Genomic DNA, 17,769 nt, shown 5'->3' on the forward strand with positions numbered 1-17,769 from the left:
TAAATCTTTGTCCTTCGACAAATTATATGAGAAAATATAATTACAATTAAACAATATTGAATTAGAAACTTCTAATACCTGAAGTTGTTTGATTGTATTATGTTAAATATCAAAGAGTGATGTGAAATGACTGCAGCTTTTTCACCTAAACTCTTACTTAAGATGGGAAAGAAAAATATCAACAGTAAATGGGCAGCAGTTAGTAAACTGAGTTGATAGCAAAGAATAACTTAGCAATCATGAAACTGTTCAGTTCCTATAGGTTTAAAGGTTTAAAGGTAAAATGGTGTGTGTACATATATATATATATATATAAATGTTAAAAAAACCATAAAAATACTTCTGTCAGGAGCAAAATAGGTCAACTGCCTCGATTTCTGAGCAGGTAGAATTATAATACCGTCAGGAGAAAAAGCGAAAGTTTACATGCTGTATTTGTAAGGAAGCAGAATGAGACACTGATCTCTTCGTACGCCTGGCTTTCGTTCTGTTTTAACCTAGGCACTTCCAGGCACTCCTGCGGCTGGAGGAGAAAGCGGGAACGCTCCCGGCCCAGGCAGCGGGGGGAGAGCCGGGATCCCGCGGCCTCGCCGGATAAAACCGCCAGCACAAGGGGAGCGCCCACCCCCGGCCCCGCTGGCATCGGTCCTCCGAGCCAAGCGCGGCCGAGCGCGGGCCGGGCCGGCCGCCGGGGAGGTGGACGCGGAAGTGCCGCGGCCGGCGGCGCAGGGCTCGCCCGGGGCGGGCGCGGTGGCGGCGCGGCGCAGGATGCTGGGGCTGGCGGCGGGGCTGCTGGCGGCGGCCGCCGTGGCGCTGCTGCTGGACTGGTACGGGCCGCCGGGGGCGCCGCCGGCCCCGGGGCTGCCCCGCCGCTGGGCCCCGCAGCCCGCGCCAGGGGCGGCCGCCGCCAGTCTGCTCTGGGTCGTGCAGGTGAGCGGGGCCGGGCGGGCGAGGGGCGGCCCGGCCGCGGGCACGGCGGAGCCGCGCGGTCAAGCCCAGGTTACAGGTGTTTTGCCGGGCTGTCCGAAAGGTCGCGCTGAAGAATATGTTCGGAGCCGGCAGCTCAATGTGCAGCTGTAGGGCGAGCTGCAGGCTGAGCTCTGCGGGGCGGGAGCCCGAGGCGAAAGGCCGGGACCTGTCAAACCCCTTTACACAGCGAAGGGCACGGGGCATGGGGATCTGTGGGACCGGATACTCAGAGACGGCAGGAGCCCGTGATTCCCGGACTTGCCTGCTTTCAGACTGTGAGGGTATAAAAGCCTGGGGGTTCCTTTCTTTGGGGCCCCTTCTCGGAGGTAACCAAGTCGAACTGTTATTTTGTTAATTACTGCACCAAGATTAAATTCTAAATTTTAAAAAGATTAAATTTTAATGATCCCGAAGTCTGAGACCCTGCTATGGGAAACCTGGTCCGACTGAGTGTATGGGGTGTAGCTGTGAAGGGGCCTTGGTCGCAGCTCAGGTGCTGTGAGTGTGACTGCCAGAGTGGCTCCTGGATGGTTGCACAGAGAAGTTTCCTTATCAGACAAGACGTGTGTAGTGGAAGTGGGTAATTAAAAATCACCTAATTATTACACTACCCTATAAATTGCATCAGCACCTATTGCGGTATTATCTAATATCCCACGGAGAAATGCAGGCTCTGCCTGTCCCGTTCCCCATCCAAAACCTCAGAAAAGTTGTGTGGCTGAAAAAATAGCTTAACTGAGTTATAGCAGTAGAAGGTACTGTGCCAATATTCAGAAGGTTAAATGTACACAGGTGTGTTTCCAGGTTAAACATAAAATCCAAGTTGACCTGGTATAGTCCTGGAAGCAAATTGTGACATATTCGTGCTTCTGTGGCCTCTTCTGACTCTTCTCCCCAGAGTATTCCCGAAGCACTTAATATAGAACTAGCCACAAAAGTGTTTACATGTTTGTAGTTAATCTATGGCTGAGATGTCACAGGGATTGCTCTGCATTTCCTTCTAACAAATAGCTGCTTTTGCTGTTTGTTTCTGTCTTGTTTCTGTTTTGTTTGTTTGCTTTCATTCTCAAGATCACTTTGCCTGACTTTAATAGCTGGAGTCAGTGCTCTTAGTGAATGAGCTGGCATATATTATTCCTCTGGTTCTCTCCAACTTTGGTGTCATTTTTTTTCAGTAATTTTTCCTTTAGTGACTCCAGGCTTATTTTTACTGCAGAGTAGATTTCAAGACAGGAAATACGCTTGAATTAATGCAAGGAAAGCCCCTATCCTGAGCTGCTATCTTGTGAAGAGTCAGATACAGCAGTGTATAGCAGTTGCAGAGCCATACTGACAAGCAGCATGCATAGGCCCATGTTTCTCTTGCTGTGTTCTCTCTGGTTGTGTCACTTCAAGTGGAGTTCTCCCAAGGATAGGTCAGAGCGCAGCTAATTTGAGACTTGGCTTTACTTTCAAGTGGTTATGTTCTCTTTCAGACGTGCCTTTTAACAGCTGCTTTATCATTGACCTAACTTGGAAATTAATCAAGCTCCAAATCCAGCCTTGTGCCTGAGGATGTTGTGGGAAACAGGCTTCAGGCTCCCTGGTGACTCTACAGGTCTAGCCTAGGTCACTGAATGCTGAATAGAGCTCAAGATGGTCAGTTCTGCCCCCAGTAGTTCCTGTCTTGTTTTTCTTCCCATACACAGGACTATCTCTTTCTAAACTGAGCTAAACCACAGTCTTTCTACTTTAATCTTCTATTAATGGCTTGCCCACCTTTATTGTAGCAGAATTTCCTTTCTTACCCAGTGCCAAATAGACACTCTAGCTCAGTATTTGACAAATTTATAATTAGCTCTCCCATTTCTGTCACCTGAATACATTCAACTGGTGCTCTAGACCTTGTAATTCTCCCTTGTTAACGCCTGCCTCTCCTGAACCACATCTATGCCAGATAAAGAATGTTGGTGGTGATTTCTCCTCACCCCTAAATCTCTTCCAACCCATTTTAATGAAAGTAACTTAGCCTATGATGCAATGAGAGGCCAAGGATCCACATCACTCAGAGGGAGAGGAAAGAGGAGCAAGTGGGCTTTCACCTACATTTTGGAAAGTAAATAAGAGCATTACAAGCTTTTCATCTTGCCCACTGTTTTTCATTTTATTGGGATATCATCTGAAGTGAATTAAAAATTAAAAAACAAAAACAAAAAACAAAAATAAGAAGAAGCTCCACTTCTTCCACTTCCGAGATTTTCATGTGTCATGGTTGTTAGCGGCGACAGAAACTTAGTTCCAGCTCTCGGAAGTCCCAGGACACTGTAACTTTTACAAATGACAAGTTGAATCTTTTTTTAAATCTTAAAGTCATGGGGAAGAAAAGTGGGAAGGTCACTGTAGAAAATCAGACTTCCAAACAACTCTGCTGTAAGGTTGGAAATTTACATTTTCTGTAGTTACTAGTAGAGCAGGAGTAAGGTTCCTGGTAAGACTGTTTTTCCTCAAGAATGAAAACTGTAGAAGTTTTGATTTTGATTAATTGCAAATCCACAGGCTGAAAAGAAGAAAAACAAGTTCTGTCCTTGTCAATGATTAAATGAGGTTTAATGTATCAAGGTAGTTTTGTGCTCTTTGCTTCACATTAGCTTGAGTGCATCAATGAAAGTGAAAATAAAGTTATATCTAGAAGTGTTTGTCTTTTTTAGCATGCAGTTCTGATCTAGGCAAAAATTCCATGTCATTCCAAATGGGGAATTTTCCTAAGCAGAATTAAAAAATTGTATTCAGTTTTTTAATAATATTTTCTTCCTATACAGTATAAGTATATGTGTGTGTATATATATATATATGTATGTATATATCAATAAGTAGCAGTAAATAATTTTTCTCCAAGACATTTTATCTGGATTTTTCAAAAACTACAAGCTTTACAAGAACAGGTTAACAGGTTTATTAAACTGAATGTAAAAGTTTATGTTTTTCTTTCCAAGTGATATTATCAGATGGCCACGAGCATGTCCTTACTGCTTTTTGAGCATCAAATACCATTTGTTTAAACCAAGGAGGACAGTTAAGTAATTGATTGACTGAAGTAGGATGGAAAGTGGAATTGAAACCATTCACACAAGGGATTTTTTGTACATTACTGAAAAGCCACAATGTAAAAAAATAGAAAGATCTTACTTTTTTTATTCTCCCTTAATGGCTCTTCTGATGTGAGGGCTTTGATTGATTCAGAAATGAACACCATCTTTCACAGTTACATACAAGTCATATCATCATTTCTTAGGCAATCTTTGCCTTTTTGAAGGCACATGAAATGGCATCTGAACACACTCATTAGATCCATTAAAATGCTTGGATAGAATTCTAAAAATCCTTCCACTCAGCTACTGGAAATGTCACACCACGTGCAAAATAAATTTTCAGTGTATTTTAAGATCTAGGTAGCTTTAACCTATTGCTTTGCAGAAGTACTTTGTATTCTTACTTGCAGCAAAACCATTGTGTTGCACAGAAACTCAGAGAATAGGAAAGGCAGCAGGCCACTTGCAGTCATCACAATTTATTGTGGATACCTAAGTATTTCCTCATATTATTGTATGCCCTAAGTTTTAAGGAAATTTTATTGATGTAAATGTGATTTTAAGGGTTGGAGTTGCAATATTATTTGCTTGTTCTGCTTTCGTTCTCCCCTAGTCACCCACTTCTTTTTCACCCTGTATGCCTCACACTGACATGAATCACTGTGATTGCTCTTAGGTTGCATTCTTATGTATACTTGGCTTTGCAGGACATCCTGGGTAGCAATAACCCTCTTTTTGGGGCAGTGTTTCATTCTTCTCTTTTTCAGGTGTCAGATATTCATATCAGCAAATTTCGGGATCCCAAACGAGCTCCTGACTTTGAAAAATTCTGCTCTGAAACAATTGATGTAATTCAGCCAGCACTTGTTCTGGCCACAGGTAAACAACTGAAAAATGTGAATTTCCTGTTTAGTGTACTGTCAAAGAAACAGCAAATAGGCAAAATTCTAGGATCTCAAGAGAGAACTTTAAACGTTAAGGTACCTTAAGCAATGGAAATAGAACTGCAGCTGAAGGGAGACTAGCTAGAAGCTGAAAAGAATGACTTCTCAACAAGAGAATTATTCTTCTCTTTAGCGTTCAGTTTCTTCAGTGAGTTTAGTGTGTTTTATATGTAACAGACACAATCACACAAGATAGCTATTGTATTCCCAATATGTGTTGCTACATCTTAGTCCTTGCTAGCAGCTACCTTCCCTCTTTTCCTGGTCATGATTCGACATTCTTTGTGTTTGAAATTACAGAACTGAGCAATGTCTGTGGTTAGTCATTAGGAGACAGTTCCTCTCTCAGAACAATCCCTGCTCATTTGTATGAAATTCACCTGTGAATTAATGTACGACTTTATTGCTGGTTTCCATTTGAACATTTCATACCAAGAGAGGTGAAATAAGCCTTGCCACTTCATTTGACAACTTGTATTGAAATAGATTAAGTTTTGACAAGAAAATCAAACAGACTTTGAGCCATTACTGTATGCAAGGTTTTAGAATCTTAATGCTAGACCTGGAGTTTTGTTTCTACAGAGAGTTACTTATCTAATCAGTGGAAGTGCTGCAGTGATGTGCTCAATAGATGTCTGATGATGCTGCTGCATCTGCATTAGAAGGCATTTACCCTGACCTGGACCAGATAAAGGGACATCCAGATTGCACCCAATCCTGCAGCCCGCCACTTGGACTTGGAGGCAGGGATGGCATGCTTGTTTAGTTACAGAACTTGTATAAGCTGTGTAGGCCTCTAGTTATATCTCACCTTTGTACATGCTCAGGTGATCTGACAGATGCTAAGACAAGAGATAAACTGGGATCTGAACAGGTAGAAGATGAGTGGATAACCTACCAGTCAATCCTGAAGAGATCAAGGGTCATGGAAAAAACCAAGTGGATAGACATCAAAGGGAATCATGGTAAGAAGGAAATGAAACATTTCTGTCTTTCCTGGGATTGCAGATCACAGAATTTAGAGGTAAAGTGTTAGTACTCACTAGTGTGTTTGTACTCATGAATCAGGAGACAGGCTTGCCTTCCACATGTCTACTGAGGACACATTTTGTTTACAAGCTCTTACTGGAGTTTTAGTACCAGAGAAGTAAGAGTCTTTTACCTGGCAAGTGGTAGAACATGACTTCAGATGTTAGTTTCCATGTCATTATTTTATATACCACATAATTTAATGGAGGGGCAAACTGTAACCTTACCATACTGAAAATATAGCTTGAATTTACTTTTCATAGACTTCCCCCTCATAGGTTTAAGTTTAAAAGGTATCACATGTCCAGAAGCTAAAGGAACTTTGGTTTCTTTTGAATAGAAGGGAGTCACAGGAGTTTATATCCACTGGTTGTCACCACACTGTAAGCATTCATACACAAGCTGACAATCATGTAGGCTGTATAAACAGGCTGTTACAGCAAGCTGCACTGGGGGGGAAAAAGCACATGCTTTGTCATATATACCCATAGACATGGAACTATGTCTATGGGTACTACTCTTGCAGTACAGACCTCCCCAGGCTGATGTCTGTTGTACACATCTGTCGCCCTGAAAACTCAGCTTCTGAGCTCGCTGACATGGTTTTCTAAAGACTTTCCCAGGACAGTAACTGTAAACATAGATATGTGTACATTCTTTCTGTTACGTCTTGTGATGGGCATCTCTCATGGCCAGTGCAGTGAGAAAGTGTTATCCTGACCATCCAATCCCTGGCCGTGGTCAGAAGCCTATAAATCCTGGGAGGAAAAATAAACTCTCTCTTCCTTTCACCACACCTCGACCTGTGTCCGTGTGATCTATTCATCTTCAGCGGCAACACACATCCCATTCTCTGATTCTATGATGCTACTTTATTTTCCATGAATGAGTTAAGTCTTACTTACAGAGCATGCACACAGCCCAAAAAAGCTGGAAAGTTCTGTGGAGCTGGAGATAGGTTTAGATTTTAGCTGCTAAATAACAGTTTATATTCCCACAATGCCTTTATATTTGAATTGAAACTTAAATGAGAAAACTATTGCAGTTTAATTGCATTGAGTATATAATGTCTCCTCTGCACAGTTAGTCTGCTTGTCAATTATGCATTTTTTAAGAAGTAGCTCTTCAGCACCTGCTGAGTGTGCTTATCTCAACATTACCTAGTTATATACAGGGGCCAATGATAAATTTGATCTGAAAGTTACCTTATTCCTTTTTTTGCTCCCTTACAGATTCATTCAACATTCCACACCTGGATAGCATTCAGAATTATTACAGGTACTTTTATTTACCATACAGATGCAGCTATATTCAAAGTCAAATTCACTAAACAATATCCTATTTTCAGCTATCATATATACGCTTTTCCACTGACTTTCCTATAGCCCAGGATCATATCTACTATTCCCTCTGTCTTTTGCATTGTCAGTTAGAAGAGCAAAATCGATTGAGAAAATAGAGACTTCTTTGTGCAGATTTCTTATCTCTTATCCTTTTGTGTTTTGTAATTGAGTGTGTTAAATCTGTCAATGTCTACAAAATGTTTAGTCACACTCTAGGAGAGATGATGGAGGAGTGAAATGGAGTTGTTTTTTAATAAATAAAAATATAAATAATATTAAAAATATTAAAATAATAAAGATTGTTTGCAGAAATAAAAATATAAGCTAAGGAAAATAGTAATTCAACACCACATTCTGGTGTTCATTATGCATTAAAATTAAAGAGGGAAGTGGGTTGTATTGCAATACAATATTTTTACACAAAAAACATAGATTCCTATTATATGTTCCAGCATTAGCAGAGGATGAATCAACTGTTACACATACTCAAGGAGGAACTCGAGGAAGAAATTTTATTGACGTTGATGATGTTCATAAAGATAACATGAACTTTAAAAAATATTGTGAAAGGGTTTTTATGGCATTGGAAGTATTGAAAACTTGTTTTTAATATATTTGCTTGTATTGTATTCAGGTCAAACTTTCTGGCAGTTTTATTGTTCTGATTGGTGGAGGAACAGGGATATGAACTGATTTCTGGATGGTTGTGTTCAAATTATACTCATCATCTGAACTCAGGAATGTTTTAGCTTCCACAAATCATGCAGGGAGTTAAACAAAACTAAAACAACTCAAAAAAACCCAAACGCACACAAAACGCCCACCCGAAAACCCCAAAAGAAAATTAAAAACAAACAACCTACATTTAATGAATTTTAGTGATTCTCAGATTAACTCATAACAATTTTAGCTGCAGAATTTAATCCTTAATAGAGCAATTTAGGTGGTACTGTTAGTTGAAATGTTTTTGCCAGTGGTAGATATGGACAATTCCCATCTAGCATAAAGTATCAAAAGCACTTCAATTTTGTAAGTCGGAAATAGTGAAATTACCTGTTGTCAATGAAAGGAGAGAAAGCAATGTATGTGTGTCATGGCTGCAAGCTTTCCTAACAGCAGTATTTCCATCTTATTTTATTAGGAAATACTCTGCCTGGCGTAAAGATGGCTCTTTCCATTACATCCACACTACCTCTTTTGGGAACTATTCATTCATCTGCGTGGATGCCACACTCAGCCCAGGCCCTAAGAGACCCTATAATTTTTTTGGGATTTTAAACATGGTATTGTATAAGTCTTTGCATTCCATTTTGCTGGCTGTTTTTTTCTGTAGCAGTTTGTTTGGAGGTTTGGGGTTTTTTTAATATAGAAAAATTGTTTGAAAGATTTGTGTTCATCTGTATGAGTGTTCACAGTTTTAAGTTATAATGCATATAAGACATTTATTTAGCAAAATGGATTTGTCACCTGCCTGTTTCAGAATCAAATGGCAGAGCTGTCTTTGATGGCAAAAGAAAGTCTACACAGCAACCATACTATCTGGTTTGGCCATTACCCCACCTCAACAATCATCTCCCCATCCCCTGGAATACGAACACTAATGAGGTAAGATATTCTTATCCTGCATGTTTTCAGCATGAAATACATTTCTTGCCTGTCTTTACATGCTTATCTCTCACTCTTAAGGTTTTCTGCAGCGATATTTCCTTCCCACCCAAATAATAACGATTCTTACTTTTTTTTAGTTCTGCCACAGCCTATTTATGTGGACATCTCCATACAATGGGTGGGCTGATGCCAGTCTTGCACAGTCAACACTATGGTGGCACTCTGGAACTTGAATTGGGAGACTGGATGGATAATAGGAGGTAAGCAAAGCCTATCTGAGCAAATTATTATATGAAACCTACCTTCCTGTACTGTGATTCCCTTTTATGCTGTGTGGTGAATTTGAAAGAAGCATGAGATCAGCCTGACTGATTATTACTATTAATGCTTTTGAAAAAAAGCATTATGTGTATGTTTGGGATTTTTCCCCATACCAACAGTGTGCTAATAAATTAAATATTTTTTATTACTTATTTATATTTAAAAATTAAAAAGGGGACATCTAAATGTCCCTTTAGTGTGTGTTTAGTATTCAAATGTAGACAAATAAGTTGTAATAAAATTCAGCATCACTACTTCAAAATACACATGCTCTGCACTAGCTATTAGAATTCTTGACACAGAAATAGTCCACCTGAGAAATGTTACCTTACTAGCATATCAAAAAGTGTCTAATGCTGCATGGAATGTATAGTAGTATATTAGTTTTTATTCTGCAGTAATCCAAAGAAAGATACTGGTAGGGAAAGAGCTCACTGGAGGTTTTGTCCTTACCTTGAGTACCTGCACAGACACTGTGGAAATGTACATAATATTTCACTTCTTTAATGTAATGTTCATCTACCTGATTCACATGCAAAATTCCATAGATCTTCACACTTGGAAGTTTGAGTACTTCTTCCATGATTTATAATAAAATATAATAAAATAAAGTATAATAAAATTAACCTCATCAGAGATAAGCAACTGTACAGTTAATACAGCAGGAAAATGTAAGATCAACTACAGAAGAGAATAAATGGAAAATAAAGCCAGGTTCTGTTTAGGAACTTGAGAAGCATGGGAATCAGCTGTTGACAGAGCAATTTGTATTAACAAAATTTTTTTCCTTTCATTATAGGTACCGGATCCTCGCATTTGATCATGACCTCTTCAGCTTTGCAGATCTTAACTTTGAAGAGTGGCCTGTAGTTCTCATCACCAATCCCAAATCCTTCCTTTACAGCAGTTCTACTCATGAACCATTAGTCAAAATTCTCTATTCCACTCATATCAGGTACCTTGGAATGTCTTGATTTCACAATATTTAACTATATTTATATGTATATACACAAAACCTTTTTTTTTTTTAAATGTGTGTCTACTGTTCTCAGAATTCACTTTTCTCTGGAAGATTGTTCCAGGGAGCTCTTTGTATCATGTCTGTGATAAAAAGATTGTGTAGTAGTAATTCATGTTTGTTTTATTTATGCAGTTATTTCCCCTAAAGTCAATTAAACTTTATGTAACCAAAGCTGATCAATTAATATATAACTAAAATAGATTAATATGTAATCAATATGCATAGATAAATACGTAATCTGTGTTATTTATCTCACATGTTCACACTGATTCTGCTGATTTCAGGATTTTGTCTATGTATTTTTCTAAATATTTTCTCTCTTCAGACTTCTAAGCTTTTTATCTCTTCAATTCTACATCCTTTGTATATTAAAACACAAGAAACCTCTGCCAATTTTCATATTTACTCTAAATCTCTCTATCTTTCCATTTTTATCTATTTAATTTTTACATTTATAGTTCAAATTTTTAGGCCCTTTTCAACATTTTATATTTGCTGTAAGACTAATCTGCTTGAAATAATGCATACATAGGGTTGCAATAAAAAAAAGTCTTTCATACTTCTCAGTTCGGGAGCAGTATCCTAGTAGGTGTCCTAATTATTTTCCAGTTTCCTATTCAGAACCTTATCTGAACATTCTTGTGATTATATTAAATATATGGACTGGTGGAATTGTTCAGCATAACTGTATGAACTGTATGAAACTCCTCCATTTGACTAAAACATGCTCTAGAATGTCTTTTGTATTACCAGAAGTGAAAGGAATTGCATGTGTAATACTTTGAGTCTCTGTTAGTATCACTGCTTCTATGAATATAAGCACTACCAAGTGACAATACATTTGTTGGTATCTGAGATCAAGACTGAGATATTGCATACCACTCCATTTGCTCTAAATGCAGTTACCAACTCTGAGAGCAAAAAGGAAAAAAAAACCAAAAACCCACTCCCAACAACAAAGGACTTTAGAGAGAGAGAGAGCCTGGCAATTTTTATCTCCAAGTGTTTGGTTATTTGTCTATGTGTGCTGGAGGATGCATCCCTCTTGTGTTGGCAAATGTTTTGAAGCAAGAGTTCTTAAATTATTTCTGCCAGGGCCTTACAGTTTCTGCCACCATTTTGTCTGTTCCACAGCCAGTTTTCTACCCTGTTCTTTTGTGTAGTACCATACAGAACTACTTTTTTTTTTTTTTTTTAACTGTAGGAAAAGGCTACCATGTTACCATTAGCCTACAGATATTACACTGTTTTAATTTCTAAATCTTTCAAACTCTTTACTCCAAGGCAGCTTAACCTTTAGGGTCTTTCTCTTAAGGAAGTAATGACATACCTGCAAGTCTGGTAACAAATCTGTTTCTTTTGCTCTTTATTTACTCCTTAGAATTCTGGCATTCTCTCCTTCTGTCATTAGCTCTGTTAAAGTCTACATAGATGGAGTTTACCTGGGGAATGCACATCAGGTGTCTGGCCCTCTCTATGTGCTGAAGTGGAGCCCACAAAACTACAGGGAAGGGTTCCATCACATAGATGTGACTGTCCAGGTAAGGTACCTGTTGGCACTCTTTGTACTGATTTTTTTTTTTCTTGGCATGGCTTCTCTATCACCCTTCTGCCTCACACAGGAACAAAATGCATGATAATAGACTTAACTTTTATATTTGTCTGATTACAAAATCCAAAGGATTTAATAAAGGAATAAACACTGACTGCTAAGCACCAAAATATTCATAAAGCTGCTGGGCTAAAGAAAGAAATATTATTTTTCACAAGAAATAAAATAAGACACAACAGAAGTGCACACTTGAATAGAAATTGGCCAGAAATGTCAAAAATTACAAAAAGGGGTTCTAAAGGTATATAAACAACAAGCAGAAACAAAAGGAAAATACTGGCAAGGTGTTAAACAACAGAGATTAATTAGTCACCAACAACTCTGAAAAAGCAGAGGTTCTCAACACTTTCTTCACCGCTGTCTTTACCAGCAGTGTTGGGCCTCAGGCCTTGGGAACAAGCATCAAGGTTGATGCAAAGAAAGATGCACTGTTAGTTCTTCAGTTAAGGAAGAGTTGGAGTAAGACCTGTCACAGGAGCTTAATCCTACAGATCAATGAGCCCTGACAGTTTCCACTCCAGAGCGTTAAGAGACCCACCTGGTTGACATCTTCGGAAGGCCACTCTCCATAGTCTTGAAGAAGTTGTGGAGATCAGGGGGCATCCCAGAAGACTGGCAGAAGGCTAATGACTCTCCTATCTACAAGAAGGGCTTAAAGGAGAATCCAGGAAATTACAGGCCCATCAGTCTTACTTCAGTCCCTGGGAAAATTAGGAAACAAATCCTTGTGGGGGTTATCTCAAGTCATAGGAAACACATGACTGGAAAGACCTAACACAGATTAACCAAGGGCAAATTATGGGCCAAGAAGAACACTATGAAGTTCATCAAGGAAAAGTGTAAGGACTTGCATCTGGGAAAACATAATCCAGGAGTGCAGCACAGGCTGTGATCTGCCTGGCTGGGGAGCAGCTCTGTGAAAAGAGACCTCAGTGTTCTGGTGGACCACAAGCTCAGTGTGAATGAACAGTGTGCTGGTGCAGCAGAAAATCTACTGGATGCCAGGGTGCATCTACAAGGGCATCACCAGCCAAGATAAGTCACTACCCTGCTATACTGAGTGCTTGTCAGGCCATATCTGGAACACTGCTCAAACTGTTGAATAAATTACAATAAATAACAAATGTTTGTTTATCTGTATGAGTTTATGGCAAATACACCAGAAATGAAGCACAACAAAATTTCAAAATATTTTAATATTGGCTATTACCTATACTTGAACTTTCAGAAAACAATTGTAGCGGGGGGAGGGGACAGTAAACAGTCAGTCTTCCATAAGTTGCTGAATCTATGGCAGGCTCTTCTTCATATGGAATGCTTTCAGATTACGATTTTATAATCATCAATTTACTTGAAACTGCAGAATTGACTGTAAGTAATCCTTTGTAGATAGAATTTAATACAGCAATATGCCAGAGAAGCATGCACCACTTGTATCTTTCTAGAAAAGCTGCAGTGATAATAAGAACTTTAACTTGGCAGTTTTTTGTACCACTGCTATATAAATACTCTCATTTTGTATCAATCTAGGATGCTTCAGGAAGAATTGGCACACGAGGCCATTTATTTGGTATGGAAGAAAACCTCTCTCTTAGATTTGACTTTTGGTCATCTGTTATTCTTCTCTCTGACCACTATGTTCTAGTAAGTACTTCAGCAAAACAGCTGTTACTCCATGTTGGTTTCCCAAGCTGCAGTAGGCATTTTTGTAATTCCTGAAGGAATTCCTAGACTTGAATGCAGTTTACTTTTTCCAGATAAGACAGATAAATGTTTCCGAAACATTCAAAGTTTCTCAAGTTGCACACTTCAACCACAAATGTGCAAGAATAGTTTATACAAACAGTTCACATCCTGGATTTAGTCCCAATTATCCAGTTTTGGGCATAAGTATACACACATTTTGTGCAAGCAAGAAATTGAAAAGGAGCTACTGGAGACAGTAGAAAAAGGAAACATTAAACCGAAGAGAAATTTGCTGTGAACTGTTGCAATGTGTTTTCTGGAAAGAATGCTGCAAATATTCTCACTGTCAGCTGCTGACATCATAACCAACTCCAACGGAGGGGAAAATCCACATCAGCTTTAGTATGTTCCAGGTCATATCCAGATGTGTTACAGCTCAGTACACACAAAGAAGGATGTCATGTCTTAGTAGTTTAGGTGCACTTCTAGAACTACATAAGAAATTCCGTATGACTGTAGTTCTTATTATAATTGGCTCAAAATTATTATCTTAGTTTTGTTAATCAGTCATGCATTCTATGCCATGTCTTGAACTGCATTTCTCCTCAGAACAGTGCTCAGATAATGTTTTGCCTTGGAAGTGTAACTACACTTTTTCAATGGTTGTGTTTACAAACTGTTTTTAAAAGATTCAGGTCTATTACATAGAATTCAAGTCAGTACAATACAAATCCAAAAACTTAGAAACTCTTAAGTTTCCTTTTTATTCTTCAGTTCAATGACATCAACAAGCTTTGAATATGTGTCTCAAATAGCATCTTCGTATCATTCTATTAGTGTCCATAAGGTGTGCTTCAAGGCACAGGACACACACTTCCAGGGCTGGCTTATAGTCAAAATTGTCTTTGCAGGCTCGAGTGCTCTTTGGACTGATCGTACTGATTCAGATTACCTTGCTTGTTGTTTTCCGACACCTCCAGAAGCCAGCACTCAAAGGTATGATCTAATGTTTACCTTTTAGTAGACCTGTTTTCCCCTAAACTTTTTACTGTTGACCTGTGCGTTAACAATAAGTAAGTGATTGTGCTGTTAATCACCATATGCGTTTTACATCTGCCACTGTGGGGTTTGATTGGTTTCTCAGAAGCTGCTGCTTTGCTTTTAAGGGAACCTGGAAAACCTCCGATATATCAAATAAAGTAAATTAGAAACTTGAGCAGGTATCTTTGTTTAAACAAAAATTAAGTTGATTGAAGTCCAAGGTTTCATTTTAATTTTCTCACTGAAGAATCCAATATGTAGGGAAAGGAATGTTCTGTTTTGTATTAGTTCTGTATGTGGGCTTGTTTCACTATCGTTCACAGAATTCTCTCTCGCCTGAGTGGAGAAACAGACTTCCTTCTGCAAAGACAATATTTGTTAACTTTTTGTTAATATTTTGTTACCTTTTTAAGAACATGAACAGATTGGGTCTTTCTCAAAATAATATTAAGGCCATTGCTGTCATAACTTGATACTTTGTGATAGATCTAGTAAATGAAAATTATTACTATTAAGCTCATGGCATTTATCCTTTGAACAATCATTTGAACCACACCTTACTCATGAAATTTTTCTGGAAGCCACCTCCCTTCCTATTCATGTCAGTGTTTGTCCCTTCCTTTATACTCCTAGTCATGTAGCATCCTGAGCTAACTACAGCAACTGCTTACATAGAAAAGGATCACATTTACAGTTGCCTTTATGGAACTCAGCAGCTAAATAGTAAAAAAACTGACTCTGTGGTCAGTTAGGTCCATGTAGACCATGACAAATGTTTTGACAAATTAGTGAACAAATTTGTTAGAGTTGTTGATTTCCAAAGGTGAAGCTTGCCCTCTGGGGGTTAATTCTTTGTGAGAAGGCCACATAATAGCTCTAAGTCTATAAGCTATCTTTTTAGGAACACTCTCTTGATCTGTGAATTGTCTGCTTCATTTAGAGAGTTAATACTACTTTTTTCTGCTAACACCACACACTTGTCAGAAAAATGTCATTTTAATGCCTAACCTTTATTTTTGCTTCAGTTGCAATCAGAGCTCACTAAAGTAGATTTAATAAAAGGAAATCAAATTAATCTAGTCCATGTTGACCCATCTTTCTGGGTTTGAAGGGTTACTGGTTTGATTCTCTTACTTTTCATTTAATACAAACTTTCTCCATGTTTTTCATTTTAGCTAACTTCATTTTCTGGGTATAGAATGGTCATTCAGTATTATTTACATACAGTAAGTGTATTCCTTTAGAATGGCAGGTTCCTTTGCTGTTTTTAATATAGATTGTTCTATTTATTGCTTCTTTATTTTCAGTTATCACAGTAATAGTAAGGCATTCATCTGCGTTTTTCTGTAGACATACCAAATATTATTTTTATATTCCTTATTTAAAAGAACGAGTAAATAATGTGCAGATTGGTTTCAGAAAGACCAGTATTACATATATATCAGGGGAAGTGTTGCAAACTGAATTGAGTGTATTTTTCATAAATGTTGTCTCTGTTTAGAAAAGCCAGGATTACTTACTCTGACTTCATATTCTCTTCATGTCTTCAGTAAAACAAACACCTTCTATTACTCAATTCTGGTTCTGAATTTATACACCATTCTGGGTAAGTAGCCCACAATAGTGGAGGACGTAAATTAGCATTTGAAAGCACACATTAGATCCTGATGAAAATTAAGAATTCTAACATCTTGGAGAATGGGGGAAATCTACTTAAGTTACAAAGTCTATGTGGAACTTTAAAAGCTAATGTCGAAAGAGACTAAAGGTTTATTTGTAAGAGCCTAACTTAGAAGCCCTGAATTAATTAAGCGCTTCGATTGTTCAATTACTCTGAAAGCAAAGTGAGTATTTTTGAATTTAGTTTGGTTTTCGCTTGCTTTTTGATTATTAGCATCAGAACTAACAATCTGAGCTTATTCTCCTCTGATAGCATGTAACTGATAGCATGTTTTCTTGTTAGTGTAGTATGCATAACACAGAGAAGCCTGCCTATTTTAATTTCTATGCTGAGCCAGGCTGGAATTGTTTGTGACCACATTTTTCATATATCTTAAATGTAATTCTGGGAAAAAGCTCCCCTTTGAAATGATTCACCTTTTTGCCTCTCTCATAAGGAAGATATTATATGTTGAAAATTGCCACAGAGATGAAATTAATTCAAAAGTATTTTCACTGCATGCCACAACCCCCTGTCATACTGTGGCATTTTCACAACAGACTGCAGTTTGCTGGTTATGAAAACACGAGGCTTATTACTATGGACAAGCAATAGGGAAGTCTCAGGGTACAAAAGGCCGTGTGGGAAAGGGCTGTGTCTCGGTTGTGTTTTCTGATGGTGATGTTTGGTTTCCTCTCTTGCAGGACCATGGTTTGTAGGTGAACTGATAGATGGCCAAATGGGAGCCTGTTTTTCCTTTGGGGTGTTTGTTGGTGGTTCCTTCTTACAGGGCAGTATGACATTTGTGGTTGGGATTTTACAGGTGAGTATTTATAAAATAAAGGCTAAAACCCAGCTTTTTTCTCAGGGACTTTTTTCCTTTTTTTTTTTTTTTTAATAGTTTTATAAAGAAAGAAGTCTTGAAAGTAGAGACATTAGTGACCATGCCTGTCTACAAGAGGTCTTTCTTACCTTTCTGCACATTTAAAGGGCAGAAAGGAAGGAGGTTGTGCATTATTTTCATATACTTCTCTTTTTCTCCAATAAAAGCTTTGGACTCCCTGGATCTCTGGGTTAGAGGCTGTCTCTACAGGTTTACAACTCTAAATGTTTTATAAATTTTCTGGTTTTGCTCTTGGCCCACACACAGTGATTACTAATGCACTAATGCAAAAAAAACTGAGTGGCCAGGACAGCCTTTGCAGCCTTCATAACCCTTCAGATCAGTAGGTGTCACTCTCTAAGCACACATGAGTCCAGTTTTCCCAGGAGTGGTTCCCCCTTAATATGAAAGACAAGGTGTCATTCCTTGGGATTTAAGATAGAGGACCAAACCAGCATTGCCTCCTTCTTCATGGTGTCTCCCTTGGACCAGTGTGACACTGCAGTGTGCTAGGTCAGAGCTACGCTAACATACGGTCTGTCTGGTTTTGTCCTGCTAATTTTTTGCTAAGTGCAGCTCTCTGA

The 17,769-nt window shown here is 38.6% G+C and overlaps 1 protein-coding gene across 4 annotated transcripts in view; it reads left to right on the plus strand.

Annotated features, from left to right (window-relative positions):
- Nucleotides 1–514: 514 nt before the first annotated feature.
- Nucleotides 515–17,769, plus strand: part of TMEM62 (transmembrane protein 62) — a 28,500-nt gene continuing 11,245 nt past the window's right edge. For 2 of the 4 annotated variants that reach the window (XR_009276888.1, XM_058832021.1), the window contains exons 1-13: nucleotides 523–930; nucleotides 4,805–4,916; nucleotides 5,809–5,946; nucleotides 7,243–7,288; nucleotides 8,495–8,636; nucleotides 8,834–8,958; nucleotides 9,099–9,221; nucleotides 10,082–10,237; nucleotides 11,685–11,844; nucleotides 13,446–13,559; nucleotides 14,513–14,597; nucleotides 16,144–16,248; nucleotides 17,007–17,125. Coding sequence is in view for 3 of the 4 variants with exons in the window: in XM_058832021.1 (XP_058688004.1) it covers nucleotides 769–930; nucleotides 4,805–4,916; nucleotides 5,809–5,946; nucleotides 7,243–7,288; nucleotides 8,495–8,636; nucleotides 8,834–8,958; nucleotides 9,099–9,221; nucleotides 10,082–10,237; nucleotides 11,685–11,844; nucleotides 13,446–13,559; nucleotides 14,513–14,597; nucleotides 16,144–16,248; nucleotides 17,007–17,125 (1,587 nt within the window). In the remaining variant the exon portion in view is untranslated. Of the gene's footprint in view, nucleotides 931–4,804; nucleotides 4,917–5,808; nucleotides 5,947–7,242; nucleotides 7,289–8,494; nucleotides 8,637–8,833; nucleotides 8,959–9,098; nucleotides 9,222–10,081; nucleotides 10,238–11,684; nucleotides 11,845–13,445; nucleotides 13,560–14,512; nucleotides 14,598–16,143; nucleotides 16,249–17,006; nucleotides 17,126–17,769 lie in introns of all 4 variants that reach the window. The other 2 variants (XM_058832030.1, XM_058832042.1) reach the window with 2 other exon arrangements.

The sequence above is a fragment of the Poecile atricapillus genome, chromosome 1, assembly GCF_030490865.1.
Source record: "Poecile atricapillus isolate bPoeAtr1 chromosome 1, bPoeAtr1.hap1, whole genome shotgun sequence".
NCBI lineage: Eukaryota > Metazoa > Chordata > Aves > Passeriformes > Paridae > Poecile > Poecile atricapillus.